The 26,016-nt window shown below is 39.1% G+C and overlaps 1 protein-coding gene across 1 annotated transcript in view; it reads left to right on the top strand.

The window, feature by feature from the left end:
- Window positions 1-26,016, top strand: part of LOC139794282 (spermatogenesis-associated protein 7 homolog) — a 50,298-nt gene that overhangs the window by 91 nt on the left and 24,191 nt on the right. Inside the window, exons 2-4 of the mRNA XM_071739632.1 lie at window positions 12,712-12,786; window positions 17,719-17,811; window positions 20,092-20,139. Of these exons, the coding sequence (XP_071595733.1) occupies window positions 12,726-12,786; window positions 17,719-17,811; window positions 20,092-20,139 (202 nt within the window). The 5' untranslated portion in view covers window positions 12,712-12,725. The remainder of the gene's footprint in view (window positions 1-12,711; window positions 12,787-17,718; window positions 17,812-20,091; window positions 20,140-26,016) is intronic.

The raw sequence follows: 26,016 nt of genomic DNA, 5'->3' as shown, positions 1-26,016 counted from the left end.
CGGTACCGAGGGCAGGGACCTGGGCCGTGGCTGCCCCCGGGGTACTCGAGAGGGAGCGCGGCCCCGGCTGGGGAGTGAGGGGCCGGGAGGTTCCCCGAGGTTGCGGGGAGGGCAGCGGGCAGCTCCGGGACGGCAGAAGGCCAGTGACAGGAATACAGTCCAAAGACACGAACTGAAACACGTTGAGGATAAAGCTGAACTTCGGGAACTGCTTTTTCCTGTGACGCGGTCCGAGCACTGGCACAGGCTGCCCGGGGGAGCTCTGAAGTCTCCATCCTTGGAGACATTAAAGAAGCCACTTAGACGTGGCCCTGGGCAGCCACCTCTGTCTGGGTGGCCCTCCTTGAACTGGGGGTTGGACCAAAGGACCTCCAAAGCTCCTTTCCCACCTCACCTACTCTGATTCTGTGAAATCCTGTGGAGTCTCCCTCAGCAGTACCAGAGCTGAGGATCCTTTTTTTCCTTAAGGCTTCCAGGATTTTGTTTAAATTTAATGTGAGCTTTATAATCTGCTGTTGCTATTGCACATGGCTTTATGGTGGAGAAGGTCTCCCAGGGCAAACTGATTGCAGCTAGCAAGCCTCCAGTGGAGAGCTGCAAGCTCCTTAAGAGAGCGAGCAGCAGGGAATGGGATTTATTACCTCCCCCTCTCAGGTCTGACGTTCTTTCAGCAAGTGACAGCAGGGCTCCCCTCTTATGCTCTATGATCTTGCTCTGTTAATTTCCCCTTGAAACGGAAATGCTCTTGCTTGCATAATTAAAAATAAATAAATAAAATAAAATCATGTGGCTATACAGCCTGGTAGTTTAATGTTGCTGTAGTTTTGAGCTGCTGGCTGCTTTTCTTGCATTCTGATCAAACCTGTGTCTTCTATCTTTTGATAGATATTTTGATAGATGTTGTTATTTTTTGAGAAAAAAAACAAATGAACAAAATTCAGAAAACTTTCTTACTTCACTATAAGTAATTTTTTTTTTTTAATGAGAAGACCTGGGTTCCCATGATGAAGGCAGTCACTGTTTTGCTGCATTAGACAATAGTATGTTGCTAATGGTCAAAAGCAATTGAAGATACTCAGTCCTGCTCCAGGGAGAGTCCTTGTAGCTAGGTATGTGTTTCTTGTTGACGTGCTAAAAGAAAATGCCTTTTTTTCCAGAAAAGTAAAAGTTTAATTGCAATAGGCCAGTTTTGGTACATATTTTGGAGGGTTCATTTTATGAATCTGCTAAGAAAGTCTTCTTTAGCCAAACAGTGATGGTATATGAGGAAAACAGCTAAGTAGACAGTTTTAGAATACAAGATGGAGGTTTGGCCTCTTTGTTGCTCTAACAAACACACACGTACCTGCCCATATTTCTTCATACCTTCTTCTTGAAAACACCTGTGAGCTTCTAGAGGATTACACTGTGTCTTTGTTGAAGTCAATGTCAACACCATTGTGGACTCCAGCAGGGGCCAGGTCTGGAAGCAAATTAACAATGGTAATTGAAAGTAAATAAAAAAAAATATAATAAAAAGTATAATGTACATGCTTATTACAGTCATTATTAGGGTGCTGAGAGAGCTGGCTGATGTCATTGAGAAGCTGCTCTCCGTAATCTTTGGGAAGTTGTGAAGAGCAGGAGACGTCCCTGAAGACTGGAAGAAGACTAATATCACCCCCATCTTTAAGAGGGGTTCAAAGGAGGACCCAGGTAATTATCGATGTTTTAGCCCAAATTCAGTCCATAGGAAAGTCATGAAGCAAATTCTCCTGGGGACAATCACAAGTCAGTTGAAACACATGAGTGGGAAAAGCCAACATGCATTTATCAGAATAAACCTAATTGCCTTCTACAGCAAAGCAACTCGCTTGGCTGATGCAGCGAGAGCAGGGAACATTGTCTAGCTGGACTTTTCTAAGGCTTTCAATATGGTCTCTCACAGCCTCCTCCTGGAGAGCCTGACTTGTCATGGCCTTGACAAGTGGTCTTTGCAGTGACAGTAAACAGTTTTTTCCTCCTTGAACTGGCAACCAGTTACAAGTGGAGCGTCCTAGGGATTAATATTGAGTCCAATGCTGTTCAACATCTTCAATAAGGAGAGGCTGAGGGAGCTGGGGTTGTTTAGTCTGGAGAAGAGGAGTCTGAGAGGATCTTACTGCTCTCTTCAACTCTACCTTAAGGGAGGTTGTAGCGAGGAGGGAAAAAGCCTCTTCTCCTTAGTAAACTGTGAAAGGACTAGAGGGAACGGATAGAAGCTGCACCAGGGTAGGTTTAGGCTGGATATTAGGAAACATTTTTTAACTGAAAGGGTGGTCAGGCATGGCTGGCCCAAGACAGTGGTGGAGTCACCATCCCTGGAGGCATTTAAAAGGCATTTGGACCTGGTCCTTAAAAATATGGTTTAGTAGTTGATTGTGGTATTAGTCAAGGGATGGACTGGATGATCTTGGAGGTCTTTTCCAAACCTAAATATGCTGTGATTCTGTGATAAGTGACCTGGATGTTGAGATCAAGAGCACCCTAATGAAGTTTGCTGATGACACCAAGATTAGTTGAGAGGCTGACACCCCAGAAGGGAGAGCCACCCTCCAGGATGACCTGGACAGACTGAAGAAGTGGGCTAGCAGTAACCTGATGAAGTTAAATGTGGAGTAGTGGGAGTAGTGTAAGGTCTAGCACCTGGGAATGTATAACATAGGAGTGCAGCTCAGACTGGGATCCACTTGGCTAGAGAGTAGCATTGAGGAAAGGAACCTGGGCGTCTTGGTGGATACCAGGCTCAACATGAGCAAACAGTGTGCTGCAGCAGCAAAGAAAGCCAACAGGATGCTGGGCTGCATCAACAAGAGCATCAACAGCAGAGACAAAGAAATCATCCTGTTACACTTAGCTCTTGTCAGACCACACCTGGAGTATTGTGTCCTGTTTTGGTTCCCACTCTACAAAAAGGATGCAGACAGGCTGGAGAGGGTCCAGAGAAGGGCCACAAGGATGATCAGAGGACTGGAGCACCTGCCATATGAGGAGAGACTAAAAAAACTGGCTTTGCTCAGCCTTGAGAAGAGAAGGCTTTGGGAAGACCGTATTATGATGTCCCAGTATGAAAAAGGTGGCAACAGAGAAGATGAAGACTCCCTATTTAGAAGGAGTCACATGGATAAGGCAAGGGGTAATGGGCACAATTTGGTCTTGGGGAAATTCCAACTGGACACAAGTGGTAAATTTTTCACCATGAGGACAGTCGGACATTAGATCAGTCTTCCAGGGAACATGGCAGATTCCTTCACTTCGGAAAGTTTTAAACCTCAGCTCAACAGGTACTGAGGCATCTGATAAATAGTATTATATTACCTAGAAGGGTTGAACCAGGTGATTCTTGAGGTCTCTTCCAACCTGACATTCTATGATTCTATGAATGTACATTTGTTAAGTATTTTACTGGGCCAGTTTCATAAAAGATAAAAATGGAAAAGAGGTTTTACTTTTTTTTTTGCCGTACCTTTTTTAATGATTTACAAAGAAGAGAAAACAGGCCAAAAGGTGCATTCACAATTCACAATTCACTAATATAATATGAAAAAATATCAAACATTTACAACATAATAAAAAAGTTCTCATATAAATAAATGAAATGTTACATTGCTGAGGTTATAGAAACATATTCATGTAAGAAGAGCTGTTGACTGTACAAAAATGTGGAGACCTAACATATCATCCAAGAAACATTACAGAACACAAAGGCACATGAAGGTAAATAAAAACAAAGATGTGGCTTGTGCTGGCAGCCTGATCCATTAAGATACAGAGAAAGTCTTGGCTCTTTTAGTTATTTACAGCTAGTTGGCCCCATTCAGCATGTGAAGTGAAGTCCTACCAAAAGCTTTTATGCCTTTTAGTCAGGATAGAAGTATTATAATATCATTACATTCATCCTGCAATATCTTATTAGTCAATCCAAAAGCACACAAACATATAATGCTAGCTTTATAACTTGCAGTTCTCTCAAAAACATGTTGGATTCAACCTTGGCAGACTTTACCACTGAAATCTGATGGCATACTTTTACCTGTCCTTCTATGCCACATTAGCTTTGAGATCATATAACTTTAGAGAATTTGGCTGTAAATTGTGGGTTTAATTTTATCTCAGCAAATTTAGATAACAGTGGCTGTATTTAATTATTTAATTAAAAACTTGTAAGTTGTTAATTTGGCCTCATTAGTCAAAGTGTCACAGTATATAATTAACAGGAAAAATATTTGGAAAATTTGCAAATGTTGAGTAAATGTTGAGTGACTTAGAGGAATTGAAATATTTTCAAGGCAACTACTGAAATAATTACTAAAACTACAAAGTATAGATAAATACCAAGATCTTGTTTCTTTTCCTTTTGATTGTGTTTAGTGATGACACAAGCTGACCTATCCACTACTCTGTAATGCATTCTAATAGATTATTGAGGAGAAAAATAAATCTACTTTATTCATAAGGTAACTTCTGGGTGTTAGAAGATGTAGTATGAGGATAACAGGGCTTTGTATATGTATAAATACATGCATACTTGCTGAAGGTTTTTTTCAGGTACTTGTTTGGCAGGACCACTGGTAACAGGATGCTGGACAAGATGGACTGCAGTTCTGATAGAAAAAAGCAATAATTTTCTTATCATATGTCACAAAGACATTGCAGTAAGCTCAGCTTCTTGAACGGAGCGTGTTCATATTCTCAGTGATTTATATTGGATCTATAGTTGTACCCAGAACAGGGATTCATACATCCACCTATGAGGTTTTTTGGCATTTAGTAACAGACACAGCACTGTTCCTGCTGTCCTTGTGCTGGAGGCTTTATGACTAGATAGAGCAGAGCTGGTTTGTTGGCTTTTGGCCAGAGGGTTCTTTTTGCCTACTCTGGAGGAATTTCCAGTGTGCTAGTATCCAGTGCTTCACTCTCCAGTTGTGTCCCATCTTGATTTTGCTTTGTGACAGCTGGCTCAGGTTATTCCTCACCAGTGTCAGAAGTGCTGGAGTGAACTTCATGGCAGCCCCGCCAAGCACACAGCATGCCCCTGAAGTGACACAAAGAGAAGAAAAGGTTCCCAATTTTTTTTTCCCTCCTTTTCAACCCTCAGTCTGTTGTTTCTATCTGCTGCAGCTGCTGCAGGAAGAGGCTGTGTTACCTTTGTGAACTGCTGAAAGTTGTAGCTCACTGCTGTGAGCCAGCAGGTTTCAAATGCAAACTGCAGTTCCTTGTAAAGATCTTATGTTCAAGATGGTCACCTTTGACCTATCACATGGCACATCAGTGATGATTTACAGTCCTGTGCATTGAAAAATAGAAATGATAGAATAAACCATAATAATACCATGGAAATTTAATGGAATTAAATTATTTTCTTGTCAAAGTCCTAACAAAATGAATGATAGAATTATTCATGTAATTCATTCATGTCACACTGTAGTTCCAACAACTGTACTGAACACTTGTTGTATCTAGTAATGCATTATACCTGACAATAAGGAGGAGATTTCAGTAATTGTTCACTGCATAGAACAGAAGTTGGCTTCAATATTTCTTTCTTTGTCAGGCAAGAACATATCATTGTGGTGTTGTTTAGAAAAAGTCAAAACATAGGCAGGAGCAGAGGTAACCCAGTAGAGGGGAAAAATGTACAGTAGGTACAGTAATTATTAGATGCTCTGTTTAAATATCCTGTGCTCTTTTTCATCCTTTTGATTTAATTTCTTTGCTAATGTACTCCGTTATTTTTAAATTAATAGAGTTCACAGGTGTCTTGCCATTCCTTGGCATCCAGACACTAGGACAAAACCTACAGAACACGTTTTATGAAGGCCTATTAGTTGAGACTGCAATTGCTCAGTCCTTTTTTCTTATTACCCTAGGCATTAGTTCCAGTTTAAGCCTTTAGGCACAGAGGGAGCCCAGACAGCAAATATGACGTGCAAGAGTGAGATTTAGTTTCTTCTGGGTGTACATCAGTGGCTCTGATGCATCTTATGGCTTTGTTTTGCTCAAAACCGCAGAGAGCAGCTATCAGAAAAGCCATACTGACAGAATAGTTGAGTCTGAATAGTTTTTCCTCATTTCTAAGTTACAATAATATATAATACAATATATAATGTAATTTATAAGTAAAGGAGGCTGTAAAGCGGCAAAACATTTTACCAGTGCTGGCCTATATCTGTCTAGAAGTTCATCTAGCCAAATATTTCTCCAATACTGACCAGAAGTAGATGTCTGGGGAACGATAAAAACAGGACAAGAACACAATAGTTTCCCCTAATACTCTCCCTCTTCCCTTTTTTCACTTTCTCAGCCTTTTGGGGAAATATGGCCTTTAATCTTTGGCTAACCAAAGTGGTGGACACATAAACCTCAAGAGGTTTCTAACAGCACCCATCTCATGTTTCAGTGCTTATTTGTACTTAGATTATTTCTCCTGACTTGCTGATTGTGCTGTGTTAGTGTTTAGATGTGACAGATCAAGACTCATTTTGTGAGGAACATATCTGCATATAGAAAAGGACAATACTGCCCTAAGTAACTTTAAACCTCTAGTTTAACTAGACAAGACAGACTGGAAGGGGAAAAGGTACACATCATCATCTTTGATGCTCAAAGTTATGCACTAATTATAAGTACATTCCTAAAGCTGTTCCCAGCCTGCTAGACAGAACATTACTGCAGAGCCAAGGCAGCAGAACCCAGTGTAGCAATTTAAAGCTTAAGGAAATTTCCAGGGCCACAAAACTCCACCCTTTCACAACGAACAGAGACAAAGCATTTGCTTGTTCTGGGGGAGAGCAGAGCATCCTGGAGGAGCAGGCTCCACACCCTTGGCCAGATGTTGCCTCAAACCTCCCAGTCAGTAGAGAAAGGGACACCTCCAAGCCATAGGACATCTTCAAGGAGTGTTGGGCACTGGGGGAAGGGACAAACTGCATTGCACCCATCCTGCTAAAGACAGCCTTTTTCCTGCTGAGAAGAAGAAAAATTGGATTTTTGAAGAACATGGAGTTAGAAGTGATTTTAGGGCTTGAATTTTCAAAGGAGCCTAAAATAACTGAAGTAATGTGCCACCAGCAGGTTCATATCCATCAGCAGAGACAGTGTAAATTTATTTATATCTTGCTTTTACCTGCTCAGGATGGGGCCATATTTCTTGTTGATAAATGCAATCTGAAGTGCTTCACTTACACTGTACTTATTTTAGAAACTCAGAAAAGGGTGCCTGCTTTTACTGAAACACCTACTTGATTGTGCTGCCCACTGAAATCCATGAGCTACCACAGCATGGCTGCACACTTGAGAGGTAGCTCAGCTCCTTTCTTAGGCAATCAAGTCAATTTGTTCTTCATCAACTGGTGTTTGTATATTTATGAATAGCCTTCCTGATGATAAGAAGTTCTCTCATTTGGATACTGCATGAAGGCTAACAATTAGCAGATAAGCTCTTGCCCTTGAAAAGCCCAATAAGAGTGATTCTTTATCCTGCAGGGCAAGAGCATAGACTAATCAGTACTTGAGCACCCCTCAGCTATTTAATTGGGCTGATACAATTATGCTGCTCCTTTTGTATTTTTAAGAATCTTGAAAGTGTTACTAGGAACATATGAGTCTGCCCTAGATGACAAGAAATAATTGATCTGTATGCAGCTACCTAGAAATGACATGCAGAACTGAGTGAAAATGTCTGAGCTCTTAAAAGAAAGGCAACTTTCCAAAATATATTGCTATTTAAATCGTACACTGTTTTGCTAATAAAAATAGATAGAGAATAAAGAGCAAAGTCACAATATTTCCACATGCTTTCATGGTTTTCTTATTTGCCTTCTGTTCTTATATTTGTGCCTGCACACATACCCAAACTATAACATCTTCCTTTTACATCAAAGGAATTTGATGAAGGACTGCCCTGATCTTTCTTCCTTTCATCTGCCTCTCCTTGTTTCTCCATGTTTTCTCTGTCTCTACCAGTGGATACCACCCAGTGACAGCAAAGAGATTTGCAGAGTATCTTTGCAGCTGACAAGTACAATGCTAAAATTTAATCCTGATGGTCAGTGGGAAGATGGCCTAGGAATGGATTCATACAGATCTTCATAGGGGCTCTTTACAGTTTTGTTTACCTAACTGTAACAGTTGCTTAGTTTGCCTCCAGTTCTTAATAGTTAATAATGCAGTTTAAGAAATCAGGCAATTAAATACCACAAAGTACAAACATCAGAGTATTCACCCAATACAAGTGTGATAGGCTTTAGCAGAGGCAGTCAAGTGGCAGAACGCCTGTTTCACAGGAGTGTCCAAAGTTAAGGCAAATAAATGATGCCTTATTAGAATATGTATAACACACACACACTTCTGCCTTTAAGTAGGTTTGATTTGGTTTGGTTGTTTTTAATTCATTGAATCTGGAGACCCTGGGGGTTCTCAGGTCTTCCAGGTTTTTTTTTAGCTCTTTGCACCAGAGTGAGCCCCAAGAAACCCAGATGAGGTTCTTGCTGGGCTTCAAGACTTAGAGCCTGGCCATAAGCTGAATATTCAAAGGTCTCAGGTTTCCTGTTGCTCAGCTGGAAGGCCAAACGTGACATGTAACTTTTGGATTCACGAGAGTGAGAGGATGGCCCTGCTACTCCCATGGATCCAACAAGCCTGAAAGGGGCAGGTATTGGAGTGGCCAACAGATGGGAGGCCATATGTTGGGACCGCTTTGGAGCCCTGGGTCTTGGTATCCTGTGTTATCCCAAAGCCTGCCAGGGGAGCCAGTGGGATTCCTTGCTGGTGTTTTGCTTGAAGTTCAATTGAGCCCCATTCTCTGTTTGAGAAATATTTCTATTTTCACCAACTGACAAAAAATGCCCCCCAAAGTCCTGTTTTCCTGGAAATTTTTCAACCAGCTTTTAACTGTTTCACAAGCCACAGCCAAGTTTGGGGTTTTTTTAATGCTCTGGATTAAGCCCATGTGTGCTGCTTCCTAATGTCTGATGAGGGACACAATATGGACCCAGAGTGATACCAGTCCACTGGGAAATTAATGTAGATTTTAGGATGCAGACAAGGACTGCATACCTAATAATCAGTTCTGAGCACTGAGGTCCACTCCTTTTTATCCAACTGTAGAAAATACAAAGAAATAGAAGAGGCTATATTGACAACAAAACCCAGCATTAAATAGAAATCAGCCTCTGCTGGTGCTGGGGCTTGTTCCCTCACATAATGACTGCTAAGATCAGGGCTTAATTTACAGTTGGGTAGGTAACTATTAAGTATGTGGTTTGGATTCCCTACTGTGTCTTACACAGGTTTATTAAAGGCAGTCATAAATTCTGACAGATTTAGAAAACTCCTCCTTTCTGAGATTATTGCAAAATACAGCAGCTTCTGTCTGTATACCTGAGTTAAAGCAGAGATGAGGCAGAAGCTCCCTCTCAGTTTTCTACAACTAATGAAAAGCTTCACAAAAATTTACACCTTTCCTTCCGAGGCCACACACTATTGGTTCTAATTCTAAGAAAAGAAAAAAATAATAGCATCTGAATAGCAGATTAATCCAACCACAATGAATCCATCATAACATGATCACAGTTCAAGTTTTATACTCTCCACTCACAGTTTTTTAAAACACCTCTTGCAAATGTAATTTCCTTTTTGTATGGTTTTCTATGGGGAAGCACCACTCATACAAGCTTTTAGGCCTCCATAAGTCAAAAATGGTGACACCTATGAAAACTATGCAGTCTTTCTTCTCATAAAAAAGAAAATTCCACATATTAAATACTTAGATAAAGATGAAAATAGATGTCCTGAGGTCTAGGCACTGGTCAGAAAATCAAGTTTCATTTCTCCACCACTAACTCCTTGATCTTGTTATGCTGAGCAAACCACTTCTTCAGTCTCTGAAATTAAGATAATGTTGTTTTTTTCCCCAGTTGCTGTTTATCTGGTTGCACACTTCAATTGTAAAATATTTGGGGATGTTAATGAGTGGCTACTTGTACAGAGCCTGGGACACCGATCTGACTGAAACTTCAGGAAGTCACCAAAGTTCAAATAACAGAAACAACATTACTGCAGCGGTTAACTGCTGTAAATGCACATATAAAGGATTAATTACCTAAAGATCTGCCATTGTTATGATTCTGTTCAATCCAAGCAACTCTTTAGTGCTTGCTTCATGTGTTACATGCAGCATGCATATATTGTGTTAAATGTATACGGGTCAGACAATGACAAATTTTGATACAAGTTAGTACTATTTTTATCTCTCCTCACTCAGCAGTGTTTTCCAATGATAATTTTCCAATTCAAATCATAATAGAGTAATTGTTGAGCTAAAATGGTAGGGTTGGCCACAAAAGCATAAAAAATTACTCTCTATTCTAAAGTTGCTCTTTTCAGTGTCGTATCCCTCTGTCATGTCTCTTGCAGATGTTTGACATAAAAAAAAAAGAAAAAGCCAAAAGAAATAAATTATCTCTGGCTAAATCCTTATGTTATCTCTGGAATTAAAGGATCAAAATGGAAAGAATTAAAGAATCAAAATGATTGTTAGTAATATGCAATGAGATGTAGCTAAACTAATTTGCTTTTAAGTCTTTAGACGGTGTATATGAATTTATGATTTAGTTCCACTAGTTTTCAAAAAATAAATAAAAATGCTTAAGGAATATATAAAAATAAATACAAGTTTTTAAAAAATATCTAATAATTGGATGTGTTACTTTGGATTTAAGATCAGTAACTTCCTTTGTCTGTGTTCCATTTTGACTATAGAAGGATGTTTTCAAAACTCAAAAAAAAAAGCTGAACTTTTGATGCTTTTATTACCTTAGGGACCCATGACAATTAGAAATATGAGCACATAGGAAAAGCAATAACATTTATTTAGTTCCCATTTATTTCCTAGTGTTTTTATTTTAAGCCTGTCATCTAAGGTGTGAAAATTTGATGCAAAAAAACACTGCTCATAAACTTTCCAGTTTTTGTTTTCTCAGAACACTGTTATTCTACATTCTGTTACCTACACCCTTTTATCTTTAAGGAGGATGTTCCAGATTTGCCAAAAACTAAGCTGCCACTGGTGAGGCCTGAATTCCAGAACATGCTGGGAATGTGCTCTTTGAAAAGACTGGCTCTTTGTCAGGTGTCACCAAGATCCAAAACCTTTAATCACTTTCTAAAGTCTCTGCCCTTAGGTTTTGTTTATTGCTGTATAAACACAAATGTTATAAAGTTGCAGCAGTGCCTTTGAAGACAAAAATTATCAAGAAATATGTGTATGAGAACAAAAGTAAAGTTTCCTTGTTAAGAATCAGACATTCATGCTTCCTCCCCCAACTTACAAAGTTGCCTTGAAACCAAAGATATAATTGCCATTAACTTCTTTAATTCTCATGGCACTTGTTCTGTCCTTTGACACTTAGGATCATTCTAATGAGATATTTTCTTTGTAATTAAATCAGACAAATATAACAATATAATTAAGCAACTTCTGCTGGTGGAGAACTATCTGAACTATAAAGCTACTGAGGTTTGGGCTCCTGTATGTCAGTTGGTTTATCTGTTGAAGAAGTACAGACTTTTAAGAACGGGCTTAAAGTGGTAAGATTTATCTGAGAGAGAAGATTATGTATGGACATTGAATTGGTGACTGGCTTGCTTCACATTAACAAGTTATAGGTGTAAACTGAACCAAAATAAGTTTTCAAACTGGAGAAAGTTTATTTAAATTATAGATCAAGTTATTACTGAAACTTTTAGATATCATTTCACTAAGCTGAAAGTAAGTTAAAAATGGGGACTGGAATTTAGTCTCCATGATCAGAGTTGCAAAGTCAGGTACCAGCTTCTCCTTGATTTAAGTGGGAGTTAGGAACATGATAGTGTAGAAAACCATACTAATAGACAGGTAGGAATGGAAATCTCCTGGATTTCCTATGAATCTGTGTCTGTCAGACTCTCGTGAACCTAGCTGCCTTTTGCAATTGAGACTTGGCCCCTTCAGCTGTTAAAGTATACAATAAAATTTACCCTGTCATTCATCTAAGATAAATTCTGCTTTTGGCAGTGAGAAGTACTTTCCTAAAATGTATGGAATTCCATGTGTTTGAAATTTGTCTTCTTGCATCTTGACCTTAATTTGAAATGAGAGAGGGCTTGTTTGCTTACCTTGCTGAACTGAACCTGGCTTCTGTAGGTCCAGCTTCTGTGATGCAAGTCTATAAGATTTTGTAGGGTGTCTTTAGAAATTCTTTAATGTTTTCTTTTTTTTTTTTTTTTTCCCCACTGCTTCCTTGGGCAAAAACAGCACAGTAGCATTCTGTGCTGCTCCTTCTTTTGCCCTGAAGATTTATGTTTAGCACAGACATTTTTTCAGATTGCAAAATATGTGACATTTACGCAATGTCATGGCTCATTTTTGTGGCCTGCAGTAAATTGCCCTGTAGATGCTGTTGTAACAGGGAATTTTCCCCCAGAGTATCTTGTTGAAAGGGTCCTACTAATTGCTAAGGATCAAAACAGACATAAGTAATCTGATGGGGAAAGTAAACTCAAACATGCCAGCCTTTTCATACCTGTATCAGTTGTAATGAGGCATTCTGGCTAGGAGATGACTCTTCTCTAATGCCCAAAGGAACTGCAGAAATATAATAATATATCTTAATGCACTGTAATATGTAACGAATTTATTTTCCTTTCCTACAGAGTTCCAGGTAGTCATGGTGCCTACATACTCTTTGATGGGACCTTTCAGAGGACACACGAGTCTCAAAAGTAGCCGTAAGTATTCAAATTATTACTTGAAAAGTGCCTGTGTGCTCCAATTTTGGAATAGCATCTTGAATATCATGAGATTATTAGAATAATAAGATGGTTTGGGTTGGAAGGGACCTTAAAGATCACCTAGTCCCAACCTCCCAGCAGGGGCAGGGGCACTTCCTATTAGAACAGGTTGCTCAGAGCCCCATCCAACCTGGCCTTGAACACTTCCAGGGATGGGGTATCCACACCTTCTCTGAGCATCCTGTGCCGTTGTCTCGCCACCCCCACAGTGAAGAATTTCTTCCTAATGTCTAATCTAAATCTATTTTCTCCCAGTTTACAGTCATTCCCCCTTGTCCTATGGCTACATGCCTTGCAAAAGTCCCTCTCCATCTTTCCTGTAGCCCCTTCAGGTACTGAAAGACTGCTATAAGGTCTCCCTGGAGCCTTCTCTTTTCTGGGTGGAAAAATCACAGCTCTTCCAGCCTGACTTCATAGGAGAGGTGCTCCAGTCCCCCAGTCTTCTTCATAGTCCTCTGAAAATACAAAATATTAAAAATACATTTTTTAAAAATTAAAATAATATAAAGGATGTAAGCGCTTCTAATATCTGATAGTAGAACAATCACACCCTCAAAATTCAGGCAAGCAGCTTTCCTGGTCAGGATGTTTACCAAACAGCAGCAGAATTGCTAGAAAGCTGTTCTGCCTTGAAGCTTCCCTTCTCAGAAATGCTGTTTCCTGTACCTTCTCCAGATATGGCTTCACCATCAATAGCACAACCTGCCATTTTTGTCCTTTTTGTCCCTTGTCCATCCCTTGATGAAGCCCAACTGCAGTAAGAAGCAATTCCCTCCCTGCACATAGGAGTGCTGCATTTCAGGGCCCACAGGGTATTATCCTACCATCCTCTTCTTACCACTTTCTCAAAGGAACTCCAAAAGACTGAGAGAAAGACATCTATTTTGTCCCAGACTCAGCAGTCTGTCATGCTGGTTTCCTGTATAAGCTGGTATATATGTATTTCTGAAGGGAACACTAGCAGAAACACCTCTCTTAGATGCTCAAAGGAGAAGGCAAAGCTTAACACTTGCCATTGCTTCCCGTGGCTGAAAGTAGGCAGAAATACCCAGAAAGGGAGCAGCTTGAGATAATTATGCAGCTGAATTGAAGTAAGATTATCTGCAAAACACTTGTCAGCCACTAACAGGGCCACTCTGCTGAGATGTTGTCTCATTGGCTGTTTTTATTTATGCACTGAGCCATGGGCAAATTCTCTGCCTTGCTAAGCATGAGAAAAACACATATTGAAGAAGTGGTCCCTCTCCCCTCCCATTTCAGGCTCCAAATAGAAGATGAGGAAGTAAACAGACACAAAGAGTTTCAGGGCCATACCTGTGACCTACTGCTTATTCTATGACATAGCTCTTCCCTTGCAATCCTGGAGAGATACTTCTATCAATTTATAGAAGGCAAAGCCAAGGATGTTGCAGAGGTAGTGCCCACTAGATAAGAATTTGATATTTCCAAGCTTTTTGAAGCATAAGTATCACAGAACAGTTCTTATTTATTGAGAATACAAATATAAATGCAAATACGTGTAGCTTTGTCCCCAGGTTGTGAAATTTCCACTTGTAGGAATTAACAGCAGTGGTATAAACTACCTGCAGTATAGCAGCAAGACAGTTACAGAGTAAATTAGTTGGGATGGGAACATGCTTTTTGCTCCTTTAAGAAGCAAAAAATCAGTGGCTTTGAATTAGCAGTCTGGTGAGGAGCAAAGTCCTGTATTTTTCTAAAGCATACTTTCGTTGTTCAGCTCTATGGAAAAGACATGTTTTATCACTGTCATTGTGTATCAGTCAAACTTTAATACTGCTACAGCTAGATTTATGATACAACATTTTACTCTAGACAAGATATATACCCTAGTCATGTTTGCAGAGGTAATCTCTCACAGTTCAGTCAGTGGAAACTAGGTAAATTAGTCATTGTACAACTACACTTTCAGGTCTCTAATAAGTAATTAGGAAAGTGATTACAAAATAGGAAATAAAAAGAGTCAGTGTAGAAAGAGTTGTCACTGTTCTTTATTCTTCTTTCTTGGATCTTTTTTTCCTGGACATCTTTCCTCATACATAGAAGAAAGATGTAAATGTCTTGAAAGTACAACAGTACTTAGAGTTTAGAAAGATTTTCAAAACCAGGCAGCTTTCTGTAGGTAGATCTGGGCTCATAGAAAATCTTGAACCTCTGAAATGTTGAAAACTTGGATAAAGCAACTGTCTAAATGTTGTTGGTAAATGAGATCTGTGTAAGGCAGCAGAAATATAGGTTTGATTCTGTTCAGGCACGGGCTTGAGAACTTGACCTCCTTTTTACTTCACAGAAAATGGTACAATTTGAAGTTATTCAAAGATGTAACAAAAACAAAAAGAAAAATCTGTTTAAAAGTGTGGACTTTGCAGCGAGCTCAACTAAGATTACCCTTTCTAGGGGTGGGACTTAATAAATCTCCCCATTTTATTATTTTTATCCTTAAAGCATTTTATTTGAGAAATGAATGTGTTCTTTCATGTCCTTTTTTCAGAAGGGCTGTGGCACAGAAAGACAAAATTATTTGCAAAAGTTCAGCGGAATGTCTCTGGCAAAGAAAAGAATTTGCTTTTCTTTCCTTACATAGGAATAACCACAATGCTGCTTATTGCACAATGTTATTACTTTTCTGGACACAGGACAGAGTTAGATTTTATGAAAGACAAAAAACTAGATTAAACTACTAGGGCCTTCAACATTTCCAATTTGTGGTGGCAGTTCATTTTGTGAAGAATGTTCTTTTTACAAATGGATTTTCCATCCCTTTTTTAATCCTCAGATATTTTTTTCTATCATCACATTGTTTTTCTGTCATGCTGTCTTTTTCACCACATATATTGAAATCAAGCTGTCACTGCCAATCAGGGAAAAATTTGGGGCATTTCCCAAAATACTTGTTTCTTTTCCTTACTGACAAGAGCCTCTAGCTGCTGTGATTTAGGGTGTTGCCATTCCTTGAATGCAGTAGATCTGCCCCACTTTACACCAGTTAGCGATTGTGCTGGATATTACTGAAGAGCTTGTTCCAGTTGCTTTAGCCAGCAGGAGGTTTCAGCACACTTGGCACAATTAATGAAAAAAATTAAGTTTTCAAGGCTTTGGAAGTGAATAACTACCGACCTCAAGCACATAAAAGCTTTGAAACAGAACAGGACTGATTTTAGATATTTGACTTCTTTAGTATGGTGCTGACACAAAAGTGGTTTCCCTGGCTGATACTGAACCCATGGTATATGCTTATGATCAGAAATGTCAAGAGCGTTATATAATATTGTATATTACATTATATTATATTATATTATATTATATTATATTATATTATATTATATTATATGCTTCAAGAATCAGATTTGATTGTGGTACCTGTGCTACTGAGCTAAATCCTTGAACATGAGCATGAGACTGGATATAAATGCAGTTTGGTCATAATTTTCCATTAAGTTCTCCATTTCATTATAGCAAACATAGAGTCATTATTTCTTTTGATGTCTTTGCACCTGTTTGTGTCATAAGATAAAAGCCCCCTGGCTGTGCCTATATGTTTGATGAACAATCAGAATGGATGGTGCTGGAGTGGAAGTTACACCACCTTTCCATGGCTGGCTATGTTGAGATGAGATGTGGCTCCTGAACAAGCTCTTGAAAGCATGTTTTCATGCCAGTACCTTTCTGGCATGCTTTTAGTCACTCACAGTAGCACATTAGTAAATAGTACTAAATGCAGCAACAAATATGGCACTAGGCATTCTGTTCTACTCTTTCTTACACTGCTTATTCAAAAGGTGGCACAATAAATTGAATGTAGTCAAACTCCTTGACAGTGAGAAACGGTTTGTAGCAGTGTCTCACTTAGACAAGAAAAAGCTACACAGCAAGAAAGCAGCCCAAGCAAGATTAGAAGGCTTAATTTCCAAGAGATCCAATGTTTCCTGTGCTTTCAAAATACAAGAAAAAGACTTTGAAACTAAGTCATTAACTGAAATTGGACACTGAGGACATGAATGACAAAACAATCATTTACTTCATTGAGTCAGAAATCCAAGTCTGAATAGGTTAGATGGGCTGTTTATCTCAGAGTAAACTTTATACTGTGTCTGTGAACGAAAGCCCAAAGGCATGTTAGATTTCTGATCTCCAGGACTCTGTTTATTTCTTAATATTATTTGCTAGCAGCTATGCATCTCAAATCCTGTCTGATAATTTGAGAATTAATCCAGAAAGAATTTTTTAAATTCTTTTTTTGGAAGCATGTTTAAAGACAATGATCTGTCTCAGCCCTGCTACTAAATTAAAATCTAAAACAAGTAGATGTTTATCTGTTTCTTGACATTTCCTGGACTAATTCTTACTGATCTGAGAAGTCTTGTGGGTTAGAGATTCAGAGGAGTGTCATGTTCAGTCTGTGCATAACAGACTGTTACATGTTTCTGTTCCATGTTCATGCTCCTTTTCTTGCCCCACTTCTTAGTGTATATCCAGTCCATTTTCCTCACTACAAAGTGCAAGAGTTAGGCTTGCTATCACCAAGAAGTATGATATTCATATTCAGGTTTTTTACAGTACTTTTTCCTACTCCCTAGTATTACATTTTCCCAAGTGTAAATGCTTTTTATTGTATCAGATATTAAACTGTGAAATCCTCTATTATTCTCCAGAGTTCTATAATATCCGAGGGTCATGCATTGTTTATTGCAAGATGTAATTCTCAGGTATTCAGTAACATGCAAAGTGAAAATAATTTACCACTTTTTCATGTTACATGAAAGGAGAGGATAAATATTTAAAAATTTTCAGAGCCATTATTGCCTAAGATATTGCATGCCCCTAAGGAACCAATATTTTTCCCTCTTGCAGCTTTTTCTCCTGGACCTTCCTGCAAGCTCTCCGACCAGTACCTCATTCAAGATCACATGGCTGCTCATTACAAGAAACTGACGTCTGCCAAATGTGAGTATAGTCTTTAATGGCAATTTCTGTGTAGCAGAAAGATCAAATTGTAGCCAAGGGTTTGTTGGTTGTCCTTCATTTTGGCTTGCTGCTCTATTTCTTCCCTTTTCTTTCCTCCCTCTTGCTGTCACTAACTCATCACGTGTAGGAGGATTTTAAAGTGAGGCATTAACATGGTGTGCCCAAAAAGAAGAGATAAGTAGAACACTGAATTGGAACTGGAACCTTGTCTTGGGAGAAGAAATCCTAATTGTCAAGAGGTGTACTGTCTACACAGTCAAACTGTTCCCCAGGTGACAAGTTCACTTTAGGAAGGGAAATATTATTTAATTCACTTGTGTTATTTTAATAATGGTTTCCATGTAGATGTGTAAAAGGAAAGGTAGAATGAGAACTGGGGCAGGTATTTGTTCAATTGGGAGAAACCACTGAAGAGTTACAGTGAGGTTACAGCTTTTGATATATAAAAGATTAGAGTATCAGTTCTAAATAATCTAGAGGGACGTTCCTTTAGCATGCAGAGGGCTCGTCAAATACTCTCCTTCCTGTCAATAACTGCAAACTGCTAGAAGGAGAATTTGAAATAAAAACACGCCCTCCATCAGCTGTCTGGAGCTGTGTAAACTTCCTTGTACTTCATGTGCAGACGAAAACACCTGCAATGGTCATAGCCATAGCTAGGTTACTGCAAGACTTTCAGTCCCTGAGCTCCCAACGCTTTCTAATGAAACAGTTCATTGGCAACATGCAGTGAGCTTTATAACAACACATAGATGCTGAACAACAGATGAGGTTGCTGTTTCATTGTTTTTTGCCAGGAGACCAATCCTTTTGTCAATTTGCAGTGTCAAGTGCTTTATCTTAAACGATCTCTAATCCAGCACCTCTTTTTACCTTTGATGCTCCAAGCTGCTGATTTGCCACATGTTTTGTACATTCTTAGAAGAAATGATAGAATTTTGTGCCTCTGAAAAATCTGGTTACGGTTGTCTAAAGGCTTTCTCCAGTATCATTCTAAGTACTTTCCAATCTCTTTTAAATACAGCTGCTTTTCTTAAATACTACCTGTTTGGCCTCACCCCAGACAGTAGCGTGCCCAGCATGTCTGAAACATCATTTGGAGCACTTGTACAAGCTCCAGTTTGCTGTGATGTTTGTCACAGAAGCTGCTTGAATGCAACTGGATTCAGTGTTCTTCAAATGAAACTGGAATATTTAACTTCTCCTGCGTGACTGCTTTTGCCTCCAGAGTAAAAAGTAGTATTTCCCCATAAACATCACTTATATGCAGGTAGATGCTATCAGACATACAGCTCCATTTAAATCCATAACATTTCTTTTGTGGACATGTGACTTAATGAAGAGTGTGCAGCAGTAGAGTGACAAGGCTTGGTTCCTAGAAACTCACTTCATTTAACCTTTTACAAAGAAACAACCAAATAGCAGAAAATGCTGTATACAAAATTGCCTGGGCAATTGTATAATCAAATAATTTCTGTTGCTAGAAAGATGATGAAAAGCTGATGACCCTGGACCTAAGGACAATTTAAATCTCACTGTTAGAGCATCACTTGGCTTTTTTCCCTGGGTGACAGCAGCTGTACTACTCATCCCTGAAGTATGAACTTTCTGGGTAGCAACATGCGAGTACAAAAGGAGTACAGCTTTTCTTAAAATGTAAACTATAACAAATATTAGTAAATGTAGTTGTACTAGCTCTTATTTCTATGCCTACCTACAAATAAGCAAAAGCCACAAAATTCAGACCCAGGTTTGACACTGAACCACCAGCAGCTCTGCTGAGGCACTTACCTTATGTGTTTACCCACATAAAGACAAAAGGTCAAATTCTCAGTTGTGTAGTTGGAGAAGTTGTAGTTGGTGTAATTCAGCCAACTTTACTACGTTTATCTACTTTTATTCTTTGAGAACTGGATGTTGGTGAAGGAACAGGAAATAAGTAACAGGAAATAGGAAGAAGACAGTATACATCACTGTGGGAAACAATCTGATTCAGTGGTTTGTAGATATATGTTATTAATAATGATAGTATTGTGCAGAGTGGTACCACATTCCTACATGGAATTCAACACCTGAGAATGGACAGTTTCATCTCTATCTCTTTTCATATGACTATTTGTAGGCAGCAGGTGCCAGGACTTGCCGCACCTGGGCCAGCCCCAACTGGGCACAGGTCCGGCAAGTCCTGGCACCTGCTGCCTACAACTATTTATGATGTTAGTGTTTCACTGGGCTGAACCTTCTTTTTTGTTAATACAGCTGCAGTTGATTCATCTGCACCAAAGAGTCTGCATACCAGTATTAAATGTAAGTTGGTTTGTTTTGTTTTGTTTTCAAAATAGGACTGGCTCCATTTGTTTGGTTTGGAGATACTGCCTTCTTTTATGATGAGGGTCTTTTGAAGAAGCATCTATGTGCCAAAAATATGCATCAGTGTGGTTAAGATAATAGTATCTAGTATCTAAACTAGAATCTAACTGAATAGCTGCATGTAACACTTGGGTCATGTTTGCACAGATCCTTGGATAACTTGGAAACCATGGGACTTTGACACATATTTTAAGAACAGTTGTTGGAGGCATGAATAGCTTTAGTTTTCCAGTCTAAACTCAGACCACTAGCCCGTTGAATTCCTTGCTAATCCACACCATGATTTTAATTTCCTCAACTGCTTTGTTTATCCCTGGCCATCAGGCAAACTACAGCTAAAACAGGTTTTGAGGAATGAAAGGAGTTTTAAGACAAAATTGCACTTCACCTTGATGCCACCCCTTGGCTGAAGCCTGCAGCACCCACTGTGTAGGCAGAGTCCTGCCCACCCTTCTCTGAAAGGGAGAAAGGCTGATGAAATGCAATAAATACATTTATGCCTTTCCCTGGGAACCATGTACCCAAGCAGGCTATTGCTCTGAGCAAGGTATAATGTACTTGGAAAAAAAGATAACTCAAAGGGAAAGGTGAGATGCAGTTGTTCAAGCAGGAAACACACAAGCAAAGAAGATAAGCATAACTCCTGCCCATAAAGATTCAAAAAAATGTATTACATGAGATCCTCAGCAAAGAAATGCATATTCAGATCATAATATACCACAACAAAAAAAATATTTTTTTTGAACTCTGCATGCTCAGTGGTATATTTTTTTTTCTGTCATGTCTTTCATATAATAATTTTTAAATGGTATTTTGATTAATCACTTTATGAAAACAGTGCTGTAACAACAGAAAGAAATGCCACAGAAAGCTTTCTGAAAGTATCAGTTTAACAGAGATGATCCAGACAGAGAAGTGCATGGGAAGTAGAATCTCACCTACTTGACAAGACCAAGAGGACATAGAATTTGTTCAGCTACCTGCATTAGCTACAGCAGCATGTTTTCCTAGATGATGTATCAGAGGTAAATGTTATCTGTGCTTTTTACAATGCTTTCTTAGGCAAGTATTCCTCTTACACAGCTAAACAGGACTGTACTGTGGAGTTTCTCTTAATTTAGAAAACTCATTAGTACAAAGCTCCTGGTGCACACAGAAGCCATACTATAAGATTCTCAGCCAGGTATAGTGTCAGTAAACTGCTAGGGAAATGAAAATCATATTGTTGCTTAATATTTGTCTTCACTGAGAGATTCTATGTAGCAGATAAGTCCTTGTTCTGAGAGGTTAGCTCCAAAAATATCTGTCTTGGCAATAGAAGTTTACTCCATCAAAGGGTAAATCTCAAAATTTAGAAGTCACAATGAACGGGTTTATCAGAACTTATGTCTTCTGAAATGTTAAGTAGTGCAGTAGCACAATAGAATTAATATTGCTGCTCAGGGGTTGATGTACTAATTATTTGGGCAGTATGAATTGACTTTGTGTGTATACAAAAATATGTTTTTGTTTATCACTTGCATATTCAAAGAAACAAAATAAATGAAAGCTGTTTTGCCATCCTTCTAGAATAATAGGACAAAACTAATTTTCTGCTTAGTACAATAGCACAGCAATTCCTTCTTTTCATGTAAGATTTTCTCTCACAACAATCTCCTACTATTGCTATTACTAGTTACTAAATGTAATGTACTTTTAAAACCTTGAAATTCATCAGAACTTTAACAAATACACATTCTCATTCCATACAGAAAACCTTGTTTTCTGTATGTGTGATCTGTGTTGGATATCATGTGTTTCAATGGTAGGCTGCACAAAGATAATTCCCATCACTCACTAGAGATGCAGACGTATGCACACCTATTAAAGACAAAAGCTCAAACAGCTACAATGAGTAGTTATGAAAATAAAGAAAGAAAACCAACAAACAAACAAAAAAGAAAACACAGTGTGCAATGCTTTGTTTCATTTTAAGTGACTTGAAGAATATCAAGAACAAAGACCTAAAGTAAATCTGGTTCTCTGGGCACACCTTTAGGTCTCCACAATCTTGGCCTTAAGAAAAGCCATTCCTTCTCCTCTCTGCTGAGCTACAGTTTGATTCCCAAGCCAAGGGTAGCTACCTACGATGGGAAGATGAGCTATTCAGTCATCGCATATTCTGCACAATTCCCTTGCACTTTTAGGAGTCCAGTGTACCCATTTACTCAAAAGAAATTGCAAGTAATATTATATATAAATACATGAGGCCATGAAACTGTTTATTGTCCATCTTTTATGGAGTGGTGATCATATAACTGCTCCATGTACTGTGGCTTATTTTTATAAACATGAAATCCAAGTGCACATACAAGTGCATGCAGAAATATATTCTTCAGTAATTGGAAAATGGAGTAGTAACTTGCTTTAAGAGAAATTTTGTTTTTCTGTGTACCAGCAGATCACTTCAGTGCTTAGATATGGCACAGAGTGGTCTTTTTATAACGTGTTTTTCGGTTTCTAAATCTCTGCCTGAGACACCAGCCAAAATATTAATTCCATTTTGCTTTTGGGCAGTTTCAAATGAAGTTGCTTTGGAACTTTCAGGACTGTAACAGCTGTGAAAAAGAACAAGTTGTTTCTCCAGACAATTCAAAGACAAACTTGCGGCATTTTTATCTATAGTTTGTGGGAATTATCTATGCTGTCAATGATATATTTTTATCCTTACAGATGTAGAGTCTTAGTTGCCACTAATCTTGGGCAATTGAATTGATCATTTAGCAAGCAGTGGAAATTAATGTGTTTATATATGCAGACATAAATTTTCTACCATTGCAAGTTTATGGAGCATTAGAGGGATGTTTTTTTAATAAGAAATTTTCAGTCTATTAAAAAACCCATATTTATCACCATTACAAGGGAGCTGCAGTGGAGGGAATATAAAATGTATGACTGCACTGCATCTGCATTCAACTGCACTGCATTCAGCTATCAATGATTAAACAACTGGCCTGGTTCATAAATTCTTTTTCTAAATTTTCTAAATTTTCTAAATTAATCTAAAGAAATTTCTAAATTTCTAAATTTTCACTTTGAATCCTATGCTATACTAGCAGCAATATTTGGGACCTGAGTTCCTTTATGGTAGCACTACATAGTGTATAAAGATCATCTTTGAGGATATCTGCCAAAAATTTTGTGCCAGCTAGACTTGAGTAAATGTTGGCTGTCATCCTCTTGTACAGAGAGGAAATTGAGACACCAGAGACTAATTAACACACCTGTGATCATACTGGAGCCTGTTGCAGAGCTGGGAATTAAATGATAGTTTACTAAGTCCTACTGCAGTGCTTTGATCACAAAACCATCTTTCTCATCAATTTCCAAGCCAGCATTATTGAAAGGAGTATTTGCAGAGGGGATGAAGAAGGTAATGGGAGCGACTGGAGGAGGCATAGAACAGGAGCCTGCCAAAGAAGTCATCTCCAGTGATTTTCGTGCGTTTGTTACTAAAGCAGAACCAGTCACAGCAGACATGGGTTACAGCCAAAGATTTCAACCAGTTCAGAGTTGCTGGATTGGATGATTTGTTATGGAGAGCTGATTCCTTCTTACTTTTCTCCTGGGGAAATGCTTGCTAATGTCAGTGTGAGTGCTCACATTAGAAAATGTGCGGTATTTGGCATGGGATTAGAAAAAAACATGGCAAACAACAACAGGCATTATCACTTAGCTATGTTTCCTGAGTATATCTGGAATTTCAGAGACTTCTTTCCCTATAAAATTGTTGTTTTTCACTCACTTGGTAGTGTTGCAGCATTTAAATATTGATGAAAACAAATAATTCCGAACCAGAGCTTGGGGCTTAAAAAACACCCATGTGCTATAGATTAATGGGCCAACATAGGCTTATGATAACAAAAGCTAGCATGGCAAAGAGCATCTGAAATCAAATATAAGCACTTGAGCCTTACTTACCTCTGGTTTCTGCTGAAGGAATGGTCAGGTAGTGAGGTGGATTGTGAACTGGTCAAAGGAAAGAAGGCAAAGTTGCGGTCAATAGGACAGAGTCTAGTTGGAGGCCTCTATCCAGTGGAGTCCCTCAGGGGTGGAACCAGGACTATTCAGTGTATTCATCAGTGACTGGGATGAGGGAACAGTGCGTTGTCAGCAAGTTTGATGGTGACACAAAACTGGGAGGAGTGGCTGAAATCCCAGAAGGCTGTGCTTCCATTCAGTGGGACCAAGATAGGCTGGAAGGTTGGGCAGGGAGAAATTTAATGAAATACAAAAAGAACAAGTATAAAGTCTTGCATCTGGGAGTGAACAACCCCAGGTACCAGTATAGGTTGGGAACTGAGCTGTTCGAGAGCAGCACAGGGGAAAGGGACCTGGAGGTGCTGGTGGATGGAAAGATGACCATGAGCCAACAATGTGCCCTTGTGGCCATGAAGGCCAATGGCATCCTGGGGTGCATTAGGAGGCAGTTGGCTAGTAGGTTGAGAGAGGTTCTCCTCCCCCTCAACACTGCCCTGATGAGGTCACACCTTGAATACCGTGTCCAGTTCTGGGCCCCTCCATTCCAGAAGAACAGGGAACTGCTTGAGAGAGTCCAGTGCAGAGCGCCCAAGATGGTGAAGGGAGTGGAACATCTCCCTGATGAGGAAAGGCTGAGGGAGTTGGGTCTCTTCAGCTTGGAGTAGACTGAGGAGCGACCTCCTTGATGTTTATAAATATGTGAAAGGCAAGTGCCAAGAGAATGGAGTCAGGCTCTTCTCAGTGATGACCAATGACAGAACAAGGGGTAATGGGTGCAAGCTGAAGCATAGGAGGTTCCATGTAAACATAAGGAAAACTTTTTCAACAAGAGGGTGACAAAACACTAAAACAGGCTGTTTCAGTGGAGTCTCCTCTGGAGACATTCAAAACCTAGGATGTGTTTCTGTGTGAGCTGCACTAGGTGATCCTGCTCAGGCAGGGGGTTTGGACTCAATGACTTTTTGAGGTCCTTTCCAACCCCTAAAATTCTATGATTCCGTAATCCATTTGAGGAACTAGATGTATTCAGCTATTTGATTTTGTCCCCATGAAGAGCATTTTCCAGACATCATCATTCTGATGGATCGTCTCTGCATCCTTTCCAATTTATAAATGCTTCTTGAGTAGTAAAGTTTTAAAGCAGGACACACAGTTCCAGCAGCAGCCATCCACCTATCAAAGGAAACTGCAGTACAGGCTCAATGTACTGAGTTTAGGTTTCCACTCTTTCAAGGCAATGGTACTACATTAGTTTTGTCAACACTGATGCTGTAAGAAATTACAAGCAGGTGTTTGTCTAGGGAAAGGTATGAATGTCTTTCAGTGACACTAATTCCCAGATAAAACTTACTTCCTTTAAGTAAGAGCCTGCAATTTCTGAACGGAGAAATTCTGTTATCCATGCTAAAAAGTATATTGCTTGCCTACATCTTCCTCACTGAGTGATGCAGTTCACTTTTGCTGAAGTAAATCACACCTTTGTTATTCATTAGTTCCCCAGCCCTTGTTGTTTAAGCTTTACAAGGAATACTTTTATATTTTCTTTCAGGTAACCAAAATAAATAATGTAATAATATAATATAAAAAATTATCCTCACATTAGAAACATCTGCCTTGCAAGGAATCCTCACTTCTAATTACATTTTCAGACCTGCCAGTTAGCCATTTTGGAAACACATGTAATTTTTGGTGTTCTAATTTTTCAGTCAAAATATAATGCAGAACAGATCCAGTGAGCTCACAGAAGTCTATTAAACCAACACCTTTGTCTCACTCAACTGCAGTCAGAATCTC

This window comes from Heliangelus exortis, chromosome 3 (assembly GCF_036169615.1).
Source record: "Heliangelus exortis chromosome 3, bHelExo1.hap1, whole genome shotgun sequence".
Classification (NCBI taxonomy): Eukaryota; Metazoa; Chordata; class Aves; order Apodiformes; family Trochilidae; genus Heliangelus; species Heliangelus exortis.
The sequence above is the reverse complement of the archived record's forward strand: the minus strand, read 5'-3'. Positions and strand labels throughout refer to the sequence as shown.